At 44.2% G+C, this 23,877-nt stretch overlaps 1 protein-coding gene across 1 annotated transcript; it reads left to right on the top strand.

Annotated features, from left to right (window-relative positions):
• The first annotated feature begins 1,785 nt into the window (after nt 1-1,785).
• LOC115206866 (uncharacterized) lies at nt 1,786-17,443 on the top strand. Its single transcript, XM_029774043.1, has 3 exons — nt 1,786-2,538; nt 10,516-13,167; nt 17,429-17,443. Exons 2-3 carry the CDS (start codon nt 10,762-10,764, stop codon nt 17,441-17,443), a joined length of 2,421 nt encoding a protein of 806 aa, XP_029629903.1. The 5' UTR covers nt 1,786-2,538; nt 10,516-10,761.
• Nucleotides 17,444-23,877: the final 6,434 nt, after the last annotated feature.

The raw sequence follows: 23,877 nt of genomic DNA, 5'->3' as shown, positions 1-23,877 counted from the left end.
GTTTGATGCTGATTGACATCTCATTTCACCTCTTGTTGAAAGAAACATTTATTTTGACGTTCGGCGGCTCATTTTACAAATCAAAGACGAGGAAGAGAGAATATTAACGTTGGTGGCGAGATACAGAAGAATAAGAATAACATACAGAAGAAGAAGAGAGAATCTTTCCGCAGCTCCACAAGCTCTTTTCGCGATTGGCGAAAGCATCATATTTGAAGTAAGTTTTTGTAACGCCCTGGCCATAGAGAGGGTTTTTTTGTTCTCTATTTTGGTTAGGCCAGGGTGTTACATGGGTGGGCGTTCTATGCTTATTTTTCTATGTTGGTTTGTTTCTTTGGTTTGGCCGTGTGTGGCTCTCAATCAGGAACAGCTGTAGTTCGTTGTTGCTGATTGAGAGTCATACATAGGCAGCCTGTTTTTCCTTTGGGGTTTGTGGGTGATTATTTTCTGTCTTGGTTGGCTGTCGTTTCTTTTCATGTTTTATTTGTAGTGTTCATTCGTTGATTAAAATCCTTTATGATGAACACATCCTCCGCTGCACCTTGGTCTCTTTCTGACGACGGCCGTTACAGTTTTAAGGTTTAGCGTCGAATTTAGGTTTCCTGAACAACTTTTATGAAAGTTGACTCGATGTGTAAGTTAACGTTAGACCTTTGGCTCCATTAACAGACAGTTAATCAGATAAGAGAAATTGGTTCCCAATTTAGCCTAGCATTATGTTTACATCTGTACTAGTAATACACACACACATATACAGTGCAGTGTTGTAAGTTACAGTACATGAATGTTTAGATAATGTGGGGTAACTAGTAGGCTACAGCTCTCAGTGTTCAGCAGGTTAACATTCAGCAATTTGAAATCCATTAACTCAGTTAAATTTTCGTACTTGAACTCAAAATGTACAGTTGCTATTATCAATCTGTTAACGTTACTCAAAAGATGACCACAATTTGCAGATAGCCTGTTTGCTATCGTGAATGTGTTAGAAATTATAGCTAGCTAAAGTTACTTACTGCAGAATAGGGCTAGCCATGATCCAACTAGTAACTTAGGCTGGTAGTTTTAAGGTACTGTTATGATATAATGGGGATTTGTAATTAAGATTGAGATTGGACTAAAATGTGGGCAGTTGAACGCTTAGATGTAACCATACGCGGTCTTATTGTTGCATAGGGTCAATTAAACATGGAAAGAAAGGGAAATGTTTTAGACTTCTGTTCCAAAAGGACCCAATGGTAGGCCAGGCCTATACTTTAAATGACACATTTTAGTATCTAATCTTGTGGATCCCTTAATTCTACATTTCCATAGAGATATGACACATTATTTAACGTGTATTTCAGACATTTCAAGATCCAGAGAAGAGTGTCCTGTACAGTCGTGTTTGAAAACATTTCCCAGAACTCAGCATGGTACTAGGGAAAAGGGTTTTCAACAGCTCCTGATATAAAGGACAATTCATGGCTTGAATATACTGTAAGTCAAGATTCAGTTTATTGTTTTGCCTGTAGGCATTTTTCTCTGCCCAATACACCTGAATCTGCCTTCACATCACAGTCAGGTTTTTGTAACTGGAAAAAAGGCGCTGTTTACAGATTCTGGGTTTAAGATCCATTTGAAGGCAGAGCATCATATCAATGCTATGTATGCTTGGAATCAGCATCAAAGGGCTATTGGCAGCAACTCATCAATGTTAGATGTTATAAATGAGGACCGGAAAAAGAAAGTGGAGGAAAACTGTACTGACATTAAAACATTTGCAGATGTGCTCCTATTAACTGTGTGGGAGAAGGAAAAACGTGCTGAAGGAAGGAAAGACATAGATACATTAACTAGGAGAAAATCTCCTTTTCTCCTAAAGATAACAAGGTTAAGTAAAGATAACAAGGACGTTGGGGATCATGTAAGGGCCAGGCGGCCTAATTACAGAGCCATGACAAAGTACAGTTAGGTAAATGAAATTATGTTAAACATACACTGCCTAGGGTACATCTGGAAAAGTACATGAAATGAGGTAACTGATTAAGTACATATGAACCTGGTGAACTCAGAAAGAAACACACGTGAAAGGAAGATGGGACAGGCAACCGAGAGCATGCATGTGATGCATGCATTAATTTTATGTTCACGTGAGGAAGGTTTGGCCACCATTATGTTAGAAATAAGAGCAGATATGGGCGTTATCCTCAGATGTGGGCGTTATCCATAGGATTGAAAGATAATGGTGGCAGAAAGGAAAAAGGGTTTTTCTTCATTTACATAAAGGATGGACCTATGTATTGTATGTGGATAAAAAGCAGAGCTGGGGCTGGGGAAAGGCAGTTGCTCCGCGGACCAGCTCGGCTTTGTTACTTTGTATTAAAGTCTATATTGAATTTACAAGTTCTTGTAAAGAGTGTTACTTTTAAGACCATTTTCCACGACATACTTTGGCGAGCTTGCCAGGAGACGCCAGGGACCTCAGACAACGGCGTTTTTGGTTGGTGACGGTTTTTCTGGAGCAGTCTCGCAAACGGGTGGCCGCCCAACTATAATAAGGTAAGCTTGTTCTTACAGTAGTTGAAATGTTTGTGTAGATTGCTTCAGAGACTCAGTCTCAACGAAGGAAACGCCACGTAGGTCTCTCTTCTAAAGAACTCCTGAAAAATTCTGTAGCATTGAAAGAACTTTTGAATTCAATAGAACTGCATGCATGCATGAATGGGGGATTGTTAAATGTGATATGTGTACATTTTGTTGGGATTACATGCGCAGTGGATAGTGGACCGGCTTGTGGGGGTGTCTAGCGGGGAGGGTTTGCGCCTGCGCTGATTGGACCATTCTAACGGGCCCACATGTGTGGTTTTGCTGGGAGGGCTTGTCCCGTCTGATTCTGCTTGGCCGAGTTCGACTGTTTCAGGACCTGTTTTGGGATGTGCGTTAACACAGCCCAATCAACCTGATCAGGCGGTTCGTGCTGGGTGTGTGATTCGGGTTGGTCCTTTCTCGAGACCATAGGATCTGGGAACCTTGTGTGGCCCAAGAGGTGTGTGTGTTTGCTCTCTTTCGGCTGGACTGCCTGACCTGGCGTGGGGCTGCTGTTGCTGTGTGCGTGTGGTCAAAACAAATAGATAAGTAGATAGAAATCCTGCATAATCGCGCCTAGGAGAAAATTAGAGCGCTTGATTAGGTAGGCTGTTCACGATATCGCTCGCGGAACGAGGATCTGTATGCAGTGAACAGATAGGGCACGGGAGAGATTCGATCGAGATAAACGAATGATAACCGTGGGGAAATTAGCCAAAGGGGCTACATAGATAGAAATCCTACACAATCGCGCCTAGGAGAAAATAGAGGGCTTGATTGGGTGGGCTGCTCACGATATCGCTCGAGGAACGAGGATCTGTATGCAGTGAGCAGGAAGGGCACGGGAGAGATCCGGTCTAGGTAGACGTACGGAAACCGTGAAAAAGTTAGTCCTACAGATAATAACGCTCCGCCTTGCTAACGGCGCCGGAAGATCTGTGGGGTCCACCGCGTAGCTGCTCTGAGGAACGGAGGACAGTACGGGGGGGGAACAAACAGTGTGAAGGGAAACTGACTCGATTAAGCAGAAATTCCGACATACTACAAAAATCCTAAGAATACAAAGTTATCCTGTGTTGAGGAAGTGTATCAGGAATAGACTGAGGTATATAGGTTGCTTTAGGTAAAGCAGGGGGTGAATGAACGAATGTGAATAAAGATTGTATGAATGCGAATAAAAAAGTGTTTGAATGAGTTAAGGTTTCTCTAGGTTAAGGAAGAATATCAGAACAAGCCAGAAGCAGAGAGCAAGGAGGAGAAATAACGGGTGTGTGTGCGCTATTTTGGGACAGGGGAGGAACTGTGAAACTCCGCTGTGTAGCCGCTCGATATAAATAGGGAGAGTAGGGTTAAAACTCTCCTGGGGAGAAGGGAGTAAAACCAATAGATAACAGATAAGGAGAGCTATAGGTAAAGATAAAACATCGATATAATACAGTATATTAAATTTATAGAACTAGGAAAGAAAGGACACAATAAAAAGGCAGTAAACACATACACATAGCACACACGGTGCGCAGGGAGGAAAGGAAACACATACAAATAAAGACATAAACTAAAACGGGAAGTAAAAAGTAAAGACAGGTCAAGCCAGAATTAAATAAGATAGCACACGGAACCGCAATAAATGTTTGGCACTCACAAAACGGATAACGCAGCACAGTGTGAATACAAGTAAAAATAAAGCACTTTAGAATTGCTGGGTCCCTAGGAGGTCGCAGCCTAGGAAGGGAGAATCAGTATATGATAACAAAGAGAAACAGAGAGAGGACTAGGACAGACCGAATAAGACAGGAACAGAATAATAAGAAGTCATCGGAAAATAGTAAAGCACATAGAATAAGATAAAAGAGGATAGATATTATAAAGGATAGAATTGGAAGAAAGTTAAATACAGGAAATTAAAACTAGAAGCAAAGATGCCCATCAAAATGAAGGGGACACCGGTAGAGATCTTGGGGGCCAGGCACCCTTTGAGTAAAAATGAAATAAAAGAAACATCTGAGAAATGGGAAAAGCGTACTAGAAAATATAAAACCAAATGGCCTGCAGAGGGGACATTGGATGTCTCTGTGTGTGAGGAAATGGAGACCTTAATAAAAAACTACAAACCGAATGACAATAAGCAGAAAAGAAAGAACAAACGAGAAAGAGAGAATGAAATATTGAAAATGTTTAAAGAAGAAGGAATGGGTCTGTTACATAGCATGAGAACGGCAAGAGAAATGCTGAAGAAAGATCACAAGAAAAATGAGGAAAAGGGTGTGTGGGAGAATAAGCCACCACCTTACTCCCATGGGCAGTATCCCATGGTAACCGGACAGATGGAAATAAGAGGTAGGGTAGAAGTGACAGAGGAGGAGGAGGAAGAGACCTGCACACCTAGAGCAGTGGGCGCACTCCCTCACCCAGCAGGGAAAGGTCCAACAAAAACAAAGAGACACACAAAAAGCGAAGAAGAAGGTTTCAATTGCTATGGGGGTTTGATAAAAACCCTGAAAGCAATGGAAACAGAAATGGGAAAAAAGGAAACATCGAAACAACACACAACAGAAGGAAGAAAAGAAAAAGACAAGAGAGAAGAGAAGTCACAGAAACACCCAAAAACTCCTGAAGGATCCGATGGAAGCAGCAATTGTGGGGAAGAATCTGAGGATGAGGGAAAAAGTAATAGATTTGATATAGATCTATTAGAAAGGAAGAACCGCCTATTAACACAAAAAATACAAGAAGAATATGAGCGAGCAAAGGAAGAATATGCAAGGGAGCAAGAAAGGCAAGATGAGGCAACAGCTCGCAACCTACAGGAAAGCCTGAGACGAGACTCCACTGAAACAGATCACATGGTGCTCAGAGACAGGACAAAGATAAAAGCAAAAAGCTATAGTCTAGATCCATATAACCAATGCCCAGTCTTGATAAAAGGAAATCAGGGGCACTACATACCATGGGCTACGCAGGACCTGGAAGGTTTGGTCGCCCGGCTGCCGGACATCCATGAGGGGGCTGGGAAGTGGATCAGAACCTTTGAAGAATTTACAATGGGGAAATTACTGGCGGTGGGCGACATAAGGGCATTACTGGCAAGGGTAACAAGCGTGCAGAGAATGGGAGAAATCCTGCAGGAGGGAGGAATCAACGGCACAGGGTGGGAGGTGTCAAGTGATGGACTGATGTTTGACAGGTACAGGCCTGCCATCTGGAGGGCCCTAAGGGCAGCATACCCAACAAAAGTGGACCCTAAGGCATTGAGGGGAGAGGCCATTGGAGCTACAGAAAGCCCAGCTGCGTACCTACATGAACGACTGAAAAAATGGAGAATGGAAACAGAACAGGATCCGGAGGAAAATGAATTGATGACAACGATGTTCCGGAACTCAGTGGTGGAAGCCATGCCCCAGCCAGTAAGGAACAGGCTGGAGGATGTGGTGGGACTTACCTCAAAACCATACAAAGAATTCTGTGACTATGTGGTTCACGCTGTGGAGAAACATAGAAGGGAGGAACAGAAACAAGCTGAGCAAGGGAAAGACATCCAGAGAAGACTGGCCCAGTTGCAGCTGGAAGAATTGACCAAAGGAAAGAAAAAGATCCAGGCCTCAGTAACCACTTCTGTGCCCGAGATAGGAACAATGGCTGCTGTTTCCCCAGGAGGGCCGCAACAGTTGGCCCCTGACCGGACCCAAGTGCTCGTCCCACTGCCAGTAGCAAATGTGTACACACAGCCCCCAATTTGGACTAGGGAGCACACTGGTGGGAACAGACAACAAAGAAATGCACAGGGGGATCAGAAGAGAGGAATCAGGACCCCGCGGGGGCCGCCTGGTGTATGCTGGGGTTGCTACCAACACGGACACACCAGACGTGAATGCCCCGTAAACCCCTGGCAGGATCGCACTGGGGATAATACGCACAATAGGCGTACACCAGCGAACAACAGCTCCGGTGGCTGGCAGCCACCTGCTGGGGGAAACCAGAATCCCTGGGGCCCTACTGGCGGATGGCGGGGTGACCGAAACCCACCTCCAGGCCCTGTGAACCCATGGTCAGGACCCAATCAGACTTACTAGGGATGCCCAGAGAATCCTAAAGGGGAGGGTCAGCTTACAATTTTAACCACAGGAGCTGACCAAGAGCCTATGCTGCAGGTTCAAATAGAGAATAGAGACGTACCCATGTTAATAGATACTGGAGCCACTTACACATGTGTAAGTCCAAATTATGCCTCTCATCTCCCCATGTCTGGTAAATATGCCAAAACAATGGGATTCTCGGGAAAAGCGCAGCTAAATCCAATGACCGCTCCAGTTCGTCTTACTGCCAACGGTAAATCAGCAACAATCCCAATACTGGTATCAGATCAAACACCGGTTAATCTGTTAGGAAGAGATGCCCTATGCCAAATGGGTGTACAAATTAAGTGCTCCCCCGACGGGGTGATAATAGAAAAAATAGGACTACAATTATCAGTGGTAAACACAGAGGCCACAGCCAACGTATATTGGTTAGGAGGAATTGAAACAGATGTGGATAGGACAGTAAGAAGATGGGGTAAATTTATTCAGGCCCAGATACCCGGAGCAGTTAGAGCAGGGTCTGAATATCACTGCACAATGCAATTTGACCCTCATCAGGATCCATTGCTAGAACGACTCTGGGTCTTGGGGGCACATGGCAGGAAAGCACCAATTATGTCCCAATGTATAATCATTGGAAAACAGGGAGCAGCAATGGACGTGATGGACGGAGATGATTCTGAGTTTGTGCTGAAATGGTTCAATGTCTCGGACTCTATCCCTCACATCACATTGCTGGTGAATCAAGGTTTCACATCAAAGGAGATGGGACCCATGATGAGGGAAGCTAAGAAGACAGAGTGGGATAAAACGGATAATCCATTAATTTTCCACTCCAAAAATAAAGAATTCATCAAGATAGTAACCACTACAATAATGATTGGCGATCCTAGGGAGATAGAGGTCCGTGCAGACCAACTAGTAATGTTAGGTGAAGGGATAGGGCTAATTTGCGAGCTTAGAGAAGAAATGGAGAAAATCATACCACCAGAAGTATGGTCACAACATGATACCGACGTAGGGCTTGTCAAATCAGCAAGCCCGATCAACATAAAAGTCAAACCAGACGCCAAACCCCCTTGGAAAGCCCAGTATCCTATGAAGCCCGAAGCTGAGGAGGGAATAAGATCAACAATTGAGGGACTAATCAGGGCAGGAGTATTAATTGAGATGCCAAGCGTCTGTAATACCCCTTTGCTACCTGTACTTAAAGCCGATGGTAAAAAATGGAGACTGGTACACGACTTAAGGGCTATTAATGACATAGCACAAGATTGTCCAGCAGAAGTTCCCAATCCTCACACGCTGTTGACTAATGTTCCCCCAGATGCCAAATACTTCACCGTGATTGACCTGTGTGGAGCATTTTTTAGTGTCCCCCTGGCGGAGGAATGCAGGCACTTGTTTGCATTTCGGTATAGGGGTAAGACCCTGTCTTACTCACGCCTCCCCCAGGGATTTAGGCACAGCCCGCATTTATTCAATCAGATATTAAGAGCAGATTTAGAAGAATTAATGCTTGACGGAACTTTGATCCAATATGTAGATGACCTGTTAATCTGCGCCTCTACAATAGAACAGTGCCACTCTGACTCTCTAAAAGTCCTGCAGAGGTTAGCGGATGGAGGACACAAGGTCTCTAAAGCAAAATTACAGTACTGTCAACCCCAGGTTGAGTACTTAGGTAGAACAATAGCCCATGGAACCAAAGCAATAGCTCCAGGACAGTTAGAGGGAATTAGCAAAGCACCGTTGCCCCGAACGGTAGCTCAAATGATGACCTTCTTAGGAATGACAGGATTTAGTTCTGATTGGATAGAGGAGTATGTAGTCAAAACAGCTCCTCTGAGAGAAATAATGAAGGAAGCAGGACAGCTTAATCTAAGAGCGCCTCTGGAGTGGAACGCCGATGCTATCATTGCGTTTGAAACACTTAAAAAGGAAATGCAAACAGCACCAGCCCTAGCAGCTCCCGACTACACTAAACCATTTTTATTGTACGTAGCAAATAGGTGTGACAACTATGCGGCCGCTATTCTTATGCAGGAAACATGTAGCGGTAGAAAGAAACAGCCTATTGCCTACTACAGTTCTAAGTTAGATCCAGTAGCCCAAGGCTACCCACCCTGCTATCAGGGATTAGCAGCCTTACATTATGCATATGATAAGGCCTCGACTATCACCATGGGATATCCGGTGATTATCAGTACCCATCATAAAATAGTGGAGCTGATAGAACAGGGAAGATTTGTGTTAACTAACGCTAGAACTTTGGACTATATGACGTTACTCACATACCCGGACGTATCCATAAAAAGATGCAACACTGTCAATCCAGCTGACAGAATTCCATTTGACTTTGAAGGACAAGCACACGACTGTGTGGCTGAAGCCTTAACATTTACCAAACTGCGCCCCGATTTGGAGTCCATTCCCTTAATGGACCGTGAGGGACATAACCTGGACAACTACTTTGTAGATGGTTCTTGTTATAAGGACTACACCGGTAATCATGCGGGGTTTGCAGTAGTTAAGGAACAAGGTAGAACCTTTACCGAGGTAATATTAGAATATTGCCCTCAACCATGTTCGGCTCAGTTGGCTGAACTGCAAGCATTAACGGCTGCTTGTGTACTAGGAAAGGGAAAGACAGTTAACATCTACACCGATTCGGCTTATGCACATGGGGTGTGTCACCTGTTTGGTGCAGTATGGAAACAGAGAGGGTTTAAAAAGAGTGATGGAACTCCTATACAACACCATGCACAAATCATCAAGCTAATGACAGCTTTAATGTATCCTAGAAGACTGGCCATAATCAAATGTCAAGCACACAAAAAAGGTAATGATTTTGTTATCAGGGGTAATAATGCAGCTGATGAGGCTGCTAAGAAAGCTTCTAGATGTACTGTCCCTATTCTCACGGCACCGTTGCTAGATGTAATTGGTATTGCGCCGCTCACGACTCCCGATGAGTTGATTCAAATTCAGGCTCGTGCTACAATTACCGAAAAAAATACCTGGGTACAGAGGGGAGCCTCTGTTGATAGACATGGGGTATGGAGAACACATGATGGAGCCATACTTGCCACAACCACATTATTGGGTTTGCTTATTAATGATGCACATGATCTAGATCATTGTGCAAGGGGGGAGGTGGTAAGACAAATCAAAAAACAAGGTTTTTGGTCTCCGTATCTACAGGCAACAGTAGATTACGTCTTGTCAAAATGTGAAATATGTGCGAAAAACAACATACGTAAAGGTATAACCACGCCCATAGGTCACATACCAGTCCCAGAAGGACCATTTCGACACATTGTGATGGACTATGTAGACATGATAAAACCTGCTTATGGTAAGAGGTACATGTTAGTCATCATAGACAGGTTTAGCAGATGGATAGAAGCAATACCGTCGGCTGATCAAGGAGCAAACACAGTGATAAAATTCTTATCAAAAGAAGTAATACCCAGGTTTGGTATTCCATCAGAAATCAGTTCAGACAATGGCGCGGCGTTCATACAAAAAGTAGTAAAAACCATAATACAGAAGCTAAGGATGAAACAAAGACTAGGATGTGTGTATCATCCCCAATCGCAAGGAATCGTAGAGAGAGCCAACGGCTCGCTGAAAAACAAAATAATAAAGATTTGCTCATCCACGGGGCTTAATTGGGTAGATGCTTTGCCGCTTGCACTAATGAGCAGTCGCATGGAAACTAACAGAAACACGCACTTGTCACCGCATGAAATGCTTACGGGTCGACCCATGCCTGTGCCATCACTAGGGGGACTGTACAAAGGTCCCTCGTTAGACATACTAGAAACAGAACTAAAATCATATGTAAAGCATCTAACCAAGATACATGAAGCTATATATTCACAGGAGAAAAAGAAGGAACCGGAGCAGAGACCAGAAGGGCCACGACAGGTGATACCAGGGGACCTGGTCTACATTCGGGTGTTCCGGAGAAAGTGGGATCAGCCAAGGAGAGAAGGACCCTACGAGGTGGCCGAAGCCACGTCAACAGCCGTCCAGGTGAAAGGAAGCAAGACGTGGTATCATCTCAACCACTGCACCAGGGTCCCGACAGACAGAAGGAAACAACCGGATAAGAATGAGGACCCAGAGGATGCTGATACATCAAACGGGGGCACGACAGGAGAAGGAACAGCGGAAGAGAACGAGGCTTCGGAAGGAAGCCAGGAAGATAACAAGCCAGGCGAAAGCCAAGAGACGGCTGACACACCACCAACTGCCCTTAGAAGGAGTAAACGGAGAGACAGGGCAGGAGAAGAAACCGGCCAATCAACAATACTCAAGCCGGTGGGACCAGAGACTCCAAGGGGGAGGGAAAGCGATATGCCTGATACTCCTGGTGATATGCCTACTATGGCAGATAGCTATAACGAAAGCCCACTACAATGGGACCCAGAAATACACCACGAAGAATGGAAATGGCTTTTCCCTGGACCTGATGCACACCCAGACGGGGAGCCAGGTGGACCAGAGGAGGGAGATCCCCAAACCAAAGAAAGAACCACACAAGTGGCAGGAGGAGAAGCCTCCCAAAGGAGAGAAGAAGGAGATGACCCAAGGACCGAAGAGCAAAAGGCTTTTCCCACCATTGACTTTTCAGCACTCACTCGGTCCCCCTGATAAACAATTGAACAGGAAAAAAAGAGAAGAACCTGACAGACAACCAGGCGGGAAGAACAGGGTCAGAATTACAGTCCCACCTCAGATAATAACGGAAGCAGGGGAACAGAAAACAGTCGCATTGTACAGGATAAAACCTCTACCTGAAGTCGCCTACTGTGGATGGACTCATCATCAGACCAAGGGAGAAGTCATCTGGGATCCCAAAGGATGTGACCTGACAGTAATTAAAGAAGAAAACGAATGGGTGCTCAGCATAAAGAACATTGAACCAGTTGAAGGAGAAGAATTTATAGTTGAACTGACACATACAGGACTGGTCGGTGGAAGCACTACAACCACCATGAAAGTTGAATTCACACCAGCACCCGATCCCCAAGTACTTACAACAGCTAGAACCACGACGACTGTGACAGCAGCTGTAAACACCACAGTGGTCACGACTGGAGTAACATCTACTACTCTGGGTGAGAAATCCACTACACCTACCACAACACCGGTGATTACACCTACAGTGAAACCCACGACGAGACCAGAAACATCAGAATCAGGAGGGTTTTTCACAGACATTTGGAACTTGTTGACAAAGCCCAACAGTTCACCTCAAGAGAATGATATGGACGAGACAGTGGGTGGGGTAGAATCAGAACCACCCAAGGACAGAACATTGGAAGAAGCGGTAAAGAATGACTGGTATAAATGGGCAAGGTATACAGCAGATAGACATAAGATGGACAATTGTATATTATGCAGCAAATCACCCTTGTCTGAAATGTTAATAGTACCAGAACCGGCAACATTTGACAGTTGTGCTAAATGGAAAAACAATAATTGTAATCAAGGGAAGTACCATATTCCTTTATGTGACATTGAGTGCAGAATGGCTTTGGGCAGTTCTAAAGGTAAAACTATGTTACAAACGACCGTATTGGCTAACAAGGAATGTGCTACATACGACATTAGGACTGAGTTAACTAAACCTCAGATTGACAAAAGTACCGTGGTCAAAGGAAAATATGAATGTTTCTATAATTATGGTATTGGTGGAATTAATGTGGGAAACACAACGGTACAGTGTGACACCATCTGGGTGTTAGAAATTGCGGGTATTCGAAAATTTGATGAGAACGGACTAATGACAAATAGGAAGGGGTCGTGCGGCAACATCACTCAGGTTGCACCATCTCTGACCATGTTAAAGAACCAAGATAGAGGCATTGCGGATAGTTTTTGGATGTGTGGAAAAAACAAACTTCTGAATGTTCTTCCTGAAGGATGGATTGGGTTGTGTGCGTTAGTTAGAGCAGTCCAACAAGTTGACATTATTAAAATACCCCAGGTGGAACACGTTAAAACTAGGACTAAGAGAGAATATGAATCGGATCCTAAAGTATACCTTGACACAATTGGACAACCTAGGGGTGTGCCCACTGAGTTTAAAGCCAGGGACGAGGTTAAATCTGGGTTTGAATCTATATTTTTGTGGGTCACACCCAACAAGAACTTAGAATGGATTAATTATATATATTATAATCAACAAAGATTTATTAATTATACAGACTCTGCGTTGACAGCTTTAGGAGAACAGGTAAAGGCCACAAGCCAGATGACATGGCAGAACAGGGAAGCTCTTAACTGGCTCTTGGCGGAGAAGGGGGGAGTTTGTGTAATGTATGGAGATGCGTGTTGTACTTTTATCCCCAATAACACTGCCCCTAATGGAACATTTTCCCTAGCTATGAATAAACTCAAAGGGTTAAGAGCAGAAGTACAAGCGAATGCTGGGTTTGATTCCCATGTCTGGGATTGGTTAGACCTGGCCTTAGGAAAGTGGGGCGCTATGTTCACCAGGATGGCCATCATGGTGGGTGCGGGCCTGGTGGCGTTAGGCGTTGTATTCTGCTGTGTATTACCTTTAGTTAAATCACTTGTGGTCAAGACTGCTGTTAAACAGATGTCAGTACATGGAGTAACCCCTAAACCAAAGAGGAGGCAAAGAAAGAAGTTTAAGGATTATGTATTGGATCCACCTATTGTAATTAATCCTGTCCCAGATAATCCTGGACACTATACCAATAAGTATGGGAACCCTTGCAATGCTGTTGGAGGTCCCCTTGATTGCCCTTTTGGTAACCCTAACTGTCTCCATGAGGTAATCCTTGGAGGAGGTTATAGGTGCCATGATTGGCGACCTGGTGGTTTTCCGGTGTATAGAACAAACCCCGATTCAGGTGAATTAGTGATTGTTCATGTACACAAAAAATGTCCAAAACCTAGGCGTTGCAAGTGGTGCTCCCAAGACGACAATAATGAACATTACCATCATCCCGACCCTCTCTTTTGTGCAATGTGCCAAAGGGGGGATTGCCCTATTTGTGCAGATGAGGAGTGTGCCCCTAGGACATAACTCCTAGTATGATTCTGAACAGGCCTTAAATATATGTTGTCTTTTATGTTTGTTCTATGGGTTTCATACATATATAAATGTATGCTTTTCTTTAATTATAAGTTAGTTTTGCCTTCCTAAAAATGATGAACATGTATTATACGTTAGGTAACAGAGGGTGTTTCCGGTTACAAGTGTCTACGGACCATGTCCTTAATCTTCTAGCAGTTATGAGTAATAAGTGCTCAGTATATGTTAGAGAGGTGTCCGCGAGGGAGGATCGTGTTAGAATGTCTCATTTTGGAATGATGTTGTGTAACCTTTATTTTTGATTATTTGGGCCATGTTCAGATTCTTATACTGTGCATATTCATATATTATACATATGTTATTCGTATATTACCAATATATTCATGTATTACCTTTTAATCATTCTTAGCATGTTTATTATTGTTCTTTGTATTTTTCCAGTATTCTATATATATCCTATATATATATTCTACGTATATTCTACATATCTGAGACAACCTCAGGCAAGGCTTTGTACTACATGCTCATGCTTCATCATAGTTTATTCATGTGTCATGTGTATCCTCATGGTATATTGATTGTCACGTATATATTCTCATTATCGTTGTAATTTGACTGGATCTTTTACTCCTATCTTTGTTATTGGATTGGAGATGTTTGGTCCAGTGTACAAGTATGTTTTATCTTTTCACATTGCGTTCTACACCCTTAATATTGATGGATTATTATTATTATTATTAATTTGTTGTTATCCATTTCCCATCTTTCACTTCTCTAAGGATGTTTTTGTTTTGTTTTGTGTGGGACTAATTAGTCCCAGAGGAGGGATTTATGTGGGAGAAGGAAAAACGTGCTGAAGGAAGGAAAGACATAGATACATTAACTAGGAGAAAATCTCCTTTTCTCCTAAAGATAACAAGGTTAAGTAAAGATAACAAGGACGTTGGGGATCATGTAAGGGCCAGGCGGCCTAATTACAGAGCCATGACAAAGTACAGTTAGGTAAATGAAATTATGTTAAACATACACTGCCTAGGGTACATCTGGAAAAGTACATGAAATGAGGTAACTGATTAAGTACATATGAACCTGGTGAACTCAGAAAGAAACACACGTGAAAGGAAGATGGGACAGGCAACCGAGAGCATGCATGTGATGCATGCATTAATTTTATGTTCACGTGAGGAAGGTTTGGCCACCATTATGTTAGAAATAAGAGCAGATATGGGCGTTATCCTCAGATGTGGGCGTTATCCATAGGATTGAAAGATAATGGTGGCAGAAAGGAAAAAGGGTTTTTCTTCATTTACATAAAGGATGGACCTATGTATTGTATGTGGATAAAAAGCAGAGCTGGGGCTGGGGAAAGGCAGTTGCTCCGCGGACCAGCTCGGCTTTGTTACTTTGTATTAAAGTCTATATTGAATTTACAAGTTCTTGTAAAGAGTGTTACTTTTAAGACCATTTTCCACGACAACTGCTACTCAAAATATAGTGCAGAGAGGTCACAGAGAGTCTGATGACTCTCACAACAAGGGTCATTTTTTTGACAATCCTAGAAGAAATAGCAAAGCATGACCATCTCATAGAGAAAAGGATGAATGCATGTGGCAATGCTAAGTACACAAGCCACCAAATCCAGAACAAAGTTCTTGAGGGTTTAGCTGAGATGAAAGTGAAATAATAAGACAAGTAAAAGAAAGTGAAGTTTTTAGTGTAATTGCAAATGAAACCAAAGATTTAAAGAAAAAATAACAAATGTCTTTAGTTCTGAGGTACTATTACAACGAAGCCATCCACAAAAGCTTTTTACACTTTCAATCAGCTGAAAGCTTAGATGCAGCAGGTCTCACAAAAACTATTATTGATTGCCTTGAAAAACATGGCCTTGACTACAGCAATAGTCTTGTGGGACAAGGTTATGACGGTGTATCCGTCATGAGAGGAAAGCATTTTGGTCTGTCTGCATGGATTAAAAACAGTGCAAGATTTGCATTTTATGTGCACTGTAATGCACATCGTTTGAATTTAGTTCTTGTCGATGCTGTAAAATCAGTGCCTAAGACAGTTAACTTTTTTGCTTTCCTGCAGAAGCTTTATAACTTTGTATCTGGCTCGTACATTCTTCTCAAGTGGCTTGCAGTTCAGAAAGAGCTGTATCCACAGCAGCAGCCCAGGGAACTACAGAGACTTACGGATGTAAGGTGGGCATGCAGATGCATGGCATTCCGTAATCTGAGGGACAAGCTTCCAGCAGTTCTGAGAGTGCTACAGGATATCACACTTGAAAATAGTGGTGATAGATCAGTGGAGGCAAGGGGCCTTCTTTCTCAGATAGATTTACATTTCATAGGGCTTTTGGTTACCTTTTGTAAAGTGCTTGGTGATGCCAAATGTATTTCTGACATGCTCCAATCAAGCTCTCTTGACCTAGCAAGGGCTGTGGATCTAGTAGGTGCCCTTACAGACACATTACAGGACTACAGAAGTGAGGGTTACTTTGGAGAACTATGGAAAGAGGTTGAAGAGATTGCAGAGCATTGTGAAAAAAGTGTACAAACAGCGTGTAAAAGACAGCCTAAAACAAGCTTAAGATTTCACGACTCATTGATGATGAGCACTGTAGGACAGAAAAATAGTGACCAAAGTGATGGTGAGAGCTTCCAAAGAGCTGTCTTTTATCAGGTGCTTGACAGTCTCACAGCTGAGCTGCAGAGGTGTTTTCCAAAGAAGAATTGCGAGATAATGCAAGGGGTCCAGTCTCTCAACCCAAAGAGTACAACATTCTTGAATGAGGAGCCTCTGTTTGCCTTTGCTCAGACCTTTGAGTCAGATTTAGAGGACCTCAAACATGAGGTTCATCAAACCAAGCGGCTTCTTGATAGGAGAGAGAAAATTGGAAGCGACAGACCGTCTACTCTCCTTGACTTTGTTGTGTTTCTAGAACCTCATAAAGAGGTCTTCCATGAGCTATTTCGACTTTGTAAGATGTTACACCAGTCAGCAGTGCTTCTTGCAAGACAAGATTCTCTGCTTTAAAACTGATTAAAACCCAGCTTAGGACAACGATGGTTGATGACAGGTTAAGTCACCTCGGAATTCTCAGTGTTGAGTCAAGGAGGGCACGCTCCCCTCAACATGGATGAATTTGTGAAACATTTTGCCAGTTCTCACCAGATCCGCAGAATTATGCTGTTTTAAATCTACCCAGGATAATTTAGCACTTAGGCCTAAAACAGGGTTAAGATTTCACAACTCATTGATGATGAGCAATGTAGGACAGAAAAATAGTGACCAAAGTGATGGTGAGAGCTTCCAAAGAGCTGTCTTTTATCAGGTGCTTGACAGTCTCACAGCTGAGCAGCAGAGGTGTTTTCCAAAGAAGAATTGCGAGATAATGCAAGGGGTCCAGTCTCTCAACCCAAAGAGTACAACATTCTTGAATGAGGAGCCTCTGTTTAAGCTGGTTCTGATTAAAACCGGCACTGTGTACTAGCTAGTACACTGACATTCTAAAATTGTCACACCCTGATCAGTTTCACCTGTTCTTGTTATTGCCTCCACCCTCTCCAGGTTTCGCTTGTTATCCCTGGTGTATATACTGTATCCCGGTGTTTCCTGTCTGTCTGTGCCAGTTCGTCTTGTATGTTCCAAGTCGACCAGCGTGGTTTTCCCCTGTGCTCCTGCCTAATCTATTCTCTTTTACTAGTCCTCCCGGTTTTGACCCTTGCCTGTTCTGGACTCTGTACCCGCCTGCCTGACCATTCTGCCTGCCCTGACCTCGAGCCTGCCTGCCACACTGTACCTCCTGTACTCTGAACTGGTTTTGACCCTTTTGCCTGTCCACGACCACTCTTGCCTACCCCTTTTGGATGTAATAAATATCAAAGACTCAAACCATCTGCCTCCCGTGTCTGCATCTGGGTCTCGCCTTGTGCCCTGAAAAAAATGATGAATCCAAAAGGTATGATGTCACACAGATTTAATTTGGTCTTGATTAGGCCAATTCCAAAACTTTTCTTTGCTGTTAGTTAACGTAATATATATGAGCATACATATGATACTGTAAGTTTGTAATATTGATGGGCACCAAAATATTTTCATTTTTCAAGTCCACTTCTGCTTAATACCTGGTATGTCAAATTGCGGTGTGTTTTTTTGTAAATTAACTTTTTTGTAAATAAACTATGCAATTTATGTAACACACAAATGCTATCTTATCTCCTTGGTGTTTGAGATTTATTTTCTGAAAATATTTTGGATGTTCAACACTTATAGACCCAAATTCTATATTCATGAAAACAGAGTGACCCAAGTCTCCCCAGTGTGTGTGTGTGTGTGTGTGTGCGTGTGTGCGTGCGTGCGTGAGTGTGTGTGTGTGTGTGAGAGAGAGAGAAAGAAATTGAGCAGCAGTTCCGAGGTAGAGACACTGACTATTGCCAGTTCGTCTTGTTTGTCAAACTTACCAGCATTTTCCCTGTCAGCTCATGTTTTTTTCCCAGCCTCTCCTTTTCTCGCCCTCCTGGTTTTGACCCTCGCCTGTCCCGTCTCTGTACCCGCCTGCCTGACCACTCTGCCTGCCCCTGACCCTGAGCCTGTCTGCCGACCTGTACCCTTGGGACATCTCTTGATTATTGACCCCTGCCTATCTCTTGCCTGCCCCTTGGACTATTAAACCATTGTTTATTCAAAGTGTGTCACTCCCTGACCTTAGAGAGCCTTTTAGTCTCTATTTTGGTTAGGTCAGGGTGTGACTAGGGTGGGTACTCTAGTTTTCTTGTATTTCTATGTTGTATGGTTCCCAATCAGAGGCAGCTGTCTATCGTTGTCTCTGATTGGGGATCATATTTAGGCAGCCTTTTCCCCCTTGTTGTTTGTGGAATCTTGTTTTTTGTATTGTTGCCGTTGAGCCCTACAAGGCTGTACGTTTCGTTGGTTTCTCTTTCTTGTTTTGTTGCTGGTTATCATTAATAAATATGATTAACCTACCCCATGCTGCATCTTGGTCCGACCATTATTACAACGACGTTCGTTACAGAAGATCCCATCACCCCAGGACCAAGCAGCGTGCCCAGGAGGAGCAGGGATCCTGGGCCTGGAGTGGAGGACATCCTGGACGTGGGATGAAATCATGGCAGGGGACAGAAGCCTGCCATGGAAGCAGGCGGAGGCAGCGAGGGAGCAACAATGACGACACCGGGGTTCGCGGCCACGAAGGAAGCCCAAGAGGCAGCCTCAAAAAAAAAATGGGGGGGGGGCATACGGGGTGGTCGGAGGAGCCAAGGTGTGAACCAGAGTCAGTCTGGGAGAGGAAGGTGAACTTGGAGGGGAGTGAAGGGAGTGGATCAGAGACAGTTAAGGAGTTGATGGGGAAATTGGAGGAGAGAGTTATGAGAGAGCTGTTGTGTTGGTGCATGAGGCATGACATTTGCCCTAAGGAGCGTGTCCTCAGTTTAACTTTTTAGTGACAGGGGGCAGTATTAGGAAATTCAGATGAATGACGTGCCCAAATTAAACTGCCTGCTACTCGGGCCCAGAAGATAGGATATGCATATTATAAGTCGATTTGGATAGAAAACACTCTGAAGTTTCTAAAACTGTTTGAATGGTGTCTGTGAGTATAACAGAACTCATATGGCGGGCAAAAACCTGAGAAAAAAATCCAACCAGGAAGTGTGGAAATCTGAGGTTTGTAGTTTTTCAAGTGATTCCCTATCCAGTATACAGTGACTTAGGGTTAATTTTGCACTTCCTAAGGCTTCCACTAGATGTCAACAGTCTTTAGAACATTTTTTCATGCTTCTACTGGGAATAGGGAGAGAATAAGAGCTCCTGGATGTAGATGAGTGAGAAAATGACATAAGCTCAGTGGCGAGCGTTCCCGTGAGAGTTAGCTGTGTTCCTTTTCTTTTTTGAAGACAAAGGAATCGTCCGGTTGGAATATTATGGAAGATTTATGATAAAAACATCCGAAAGATTGATTCTATACATCGTTTGACATTCTATACATCGTCTGTAATATAACTTTTTTGACTTTTCGTCTGAACTTAACTACGCGAGCACAGTGCATTTGGAGAACTCTACCGAACGCGCAAACAAAAAGGAGGTATTTGGATATATATATGGACTTTATCGAAACATTTATTGGGGAACTGGGATTCCTGGGAGTGCATTCCGATGAAGATCATCAAAGTTAAGTGAATATTTATAATATTATTTCTGAGTTTTGTTGACTCCACAAAATGGCGGGTTTGGTTTCGTGTCTGAACGCTGTACTCAGATTATTGCAAAGTGTGCTTTCGCTGTAAAACTTTTTTGAAATCTGACACAGCGGTTGCATTAAGGAGAAGTGTATCTATAATTCTTTGAATAACAGTTTAATATTTTATCAACGTTTATGATGAGTATTTCTGTAAATTGATGTGCTCATTCACAGGAAGTTTTGGGAGGTAAAACATTTCTGAACATTACACGCCAATGTAAAATGAGGTTTCTGGATATAAATATGAACTTTATCGAACAAAACATACATGTATTGTGTAACATGAAGTCCTATGAGTGCCATCCGATGAAGATCATCAAAGGTTAGTGATTAATTTTAGCTGTATTTCTGGTTTTTGTGACACCTCTCCTTGCTTGGAAAATGGCTGTGTGGTTTTTCTTGTCTCGGCACTGTCCTAACATAATCTAATGCTATGCTTTCGCCGTAAAGCCTTTTTGAAATCAGACAATGTGGTTGTATTATCGAGAAGTTCATCTTTAAAATGGTGTAAAACAGTTTTATGTTTGAGAAATTTGAATTATGAGATTTTTGCTGTTTTGAATTTGCCGCCCTGCTATTTCACTGGCTGTTGAATAGTGTGTCCCGCGGGTGGGACGCTAGCGTCCCACATTTCCCAGAGAGGTTAATGCCACCTGAGTCAGCTCTCCGTACTCGTCCTGAGGAGCGTGCTAGCCGTCTGGTGAAGACTGTTCCGGCCCCACGCACCAGGTCTCCAGTACGCCTCCCCAGCCCTGCATGTCCTGTGCCAGCTCTCCGCACTCGCTTTGAGGAGCGTGTTATCGTTTCGGTACAATGTGTGCCGGTTCTACGCACCCTGTCTCCAGTGCGCCTCCACAGCCTGGTACGTCCTGTGCCAACTCCCCGCACTTGCCGTGCGAAGGTTGTTATCTGTGCAGGACATGTTGTGCCAGCTCTACGCTCCAGACCTCCAGTGCGCCTCCACAGCTCGGTATGTCCTGTGCCAGCTCCACGCACCAGGCCTCCTGTGCATCTCCCCAGCCCGGTACGTCCTGTGCCAGCTCCACGCACCAGGCCTCCTGTGCATCTCCCCAGCCCGGTACATCCTGTGCCACCTCCACGCACCAGGCCTCCTGTGCGTCTCCCCAGCCCGGTACATCCTGTGCCACCTCCACGCACCAGGCCTCCTGTGCGTCTCCCCAGCCCGGTACGTCCTGTGCCAGCTCCACGCACCAGGCCTCCTGTGCATCTCCCCAGCCCGGTACATCCTGTGCCACCTCCACGCACCAGGCCGCCTGTGCTTCTCCCCAGCCCGGTACATCCTGTGCCAGCTCTACGCACCAGGTCTCCAGCAATGGTCTGCAGTCCAGAGCCTCCAGCGACGGTCGGCGGTCCAGAGCCTCCAGCGAAGATTGGCGGTCCAGAGCCTCCAGCGACGGTCTGCGGTCCAGAGCCTCCAGCGACGGTCGGCGGTCCAGAGCCTCCAGCGACAGTCTGCAGTCCAGAGCCTCCTGCGAGGGTTCCCAGTCAGGAGCCTCCTGCGAGGGTTCCCAGTCCGGAGCCTCCTGCGAGGGTTCCCAGTCCAGAGCCTTCAGTGATGGTCTGCAGTCCAGAGCCTCCAGTGATGATCCTTGACCCGAAGCCTCCAGTGATGATCCTTGGCCCGAAGCCTCCAGTGATGATCCATGGCCCGGAGCCTCCAGTGATGTTCCATGGCCCGGAGCCTCCAGTGATGATCCATGGCCCGGAGCCTCCAGTGATGTTCCATGGCCCGGAGCCTCCAGTGAGGATCCATGGCCCGGAGCCTCCAGTGAGGATCCATGGCCCGGAGCCTCCAGTGAGGATCCATGGCCCGGAGCCTCCAGTGATGATCCATGGCCCGGAGCCTCCAGTGATGATCCATGGCCCGGAGCCTCCAGTGACGATCCATGGCCCGGAGCCTCCAGTGACGATCCACGGTCCGGAGCCCCCGGCGACGATCTATGGTCCGGAAGCGGAGGGATCCGTGAGCGGAGCGAGGTCTACGTCCCGAACCGGAGCCGCCACCGAGGCTAGATGCCCACCCGGACCCTCCCCCATAGAGTCAGGTTTTGCGGCCGGAGTCCACACCTTTGGGGGTGGTACTGTCACACCCTGACCTTAGAGAGCATTTTTATTCTCTATTTTGGTTAGGTCAGGGTGTGACTAGGGTGGGTACTCTAGTTTTTTGTATTTCTATGTTGGTTACAACGTGTTTGCATCTGGGGCTTGGATCCTGATAGAGTAGGTGTTCTTAAATGTTTGACCGGTAGTGTATGTTTAGCAGATGTTATTGCGGGTGTAGCGAAATGCTAACATGTAATTATATATATAATTCAAACAGGTTGTACATCCTCCACGCACTTGTGGGAAACTTTTATAGCCAACATTTCAACTGAGTACACTGACAGTTCATCTATTAGTCTTCTACATATCTGTATGTCAAATTCAAGAACGTAAACACCTGCTCCTGTGGGACCACTATCTGGTTCCTTGGATCCATCTGTGAAACACGATAAAAAAGCATTAAAACTTCTACAAATGTTATTGTCAACCACTATCCTTATATCACTGACTTCTGACAAATCATTTTTTTTCTCTACAAAGGTTAGATCAACAAACAGGATCTGAGAGTAACCATGGAGGAAAATCCCTTATCCCCACAGAAGGGGGAACCTCCAACTCCCTCTAAACACTCTCATCAGCAAGCTTTTCAACTCTCCAACCAAAACCACCAACTTGTCTACTAGTTTTATTTACATTTTTACTTTAGTTTATTTAGCAAATATTTTCTAAACTCTTTTTTCTTAAAACTGCATTGTTGGTTTAAGGGCTTCTAAGTAAGCATTTCAAGGTAACGTCTACACCTGTTGTATTCACGACTTCAAGGTAACATCTACACCTGTTGTATTCGGCGCATGTGACAAATAATATATTTGCAACTGTCATTTAGAACAGTAGCAGTGGGATTTGTATTTGTATTTATTATGGATCCCCATTAGCTGCTCTTCCTGGGGTCAGGCAAAATTTAGGCAGTTATACATTTTATAAACATTATAACACATTTGTTGGGGGTTACCCTGGGGGTTGGGTGTGGGGCTACACCGATGCCATGATTACTGTATATATGTGATAACCTTTGTATGCTTGTAATGCGCAATGATGGAAAAGTACTGGGTAAATGGAGATGTACTGCTTTAGTTCTCAGACTGAGAATTGTCTGCACCTGTTGATAGTCACACAGCCTCAAGGCCGAGAGAGAAAATACAGTCTAGTTCTCATCTTAGATACTTTGTATCTAATCCAATGCAACAATGTTAAGATATGATTGACGTTAGGTTGTATGAAGACTGTTGTCTCCTGTTTCGCCACACAGACCTTTACTATAGACTACTGCAGTACTCTGAATGTGAAACTCTGTCTGCAATTGTATTTTATTACTAAAGAGTTTTATACCAAGGTTCCTGTGTCTGTGTCATCAATCTGGAAGACTGATTAAAACCTGTTAGGGCTAGGGGGCAGTATTTGCACGGCCGGATAAAAAACGTACCCGATTTAATCTGGTTACTACTCCTGCCCAGTAACTAGAATATGCATATAATTGTTTGATTTGGATAGAAAACACCCTAAAGTTTCTAAAACTGTTTGAATGGTGTCTGTGAGTATAACAGAACTCATATGGCAGTCAAAACCCTGAGACAAATCCTGACAGGAAACTGAAATCTGATGTGTGGATATCACTTCAAACATTTGCCATTGACACACACAGGGGCTTGTGAATCATTTAGCACTCCCTATGGCTTCCACTAGATGTCCCCAGTCTTTACAAAGTGGTTTGAGTCTCCTATGGTAGTAACTGACCCAAAGAGAGGCTGTGGCACTTGGTCACAGGGGATGGG

The sequence above is a fragment of the Salmo trutta genome, chromosome 13 (assembly GCF_901001165.1).
Source record: "Salmo trutta chromosome 13, fSalTru1.1, whole genome shotgun sequence".
Classification (NCBI taxonomy): Eukaryota; Metazoa; Chordata; class Actinopteri; order Salmoniformes; family Salmonidae; genus Salmo; species Salmo trutta.
Note: the sequence above shows the minus strand (reverse complement) of the source record. Positions and strands in the feature narration are given on the sequence as shown.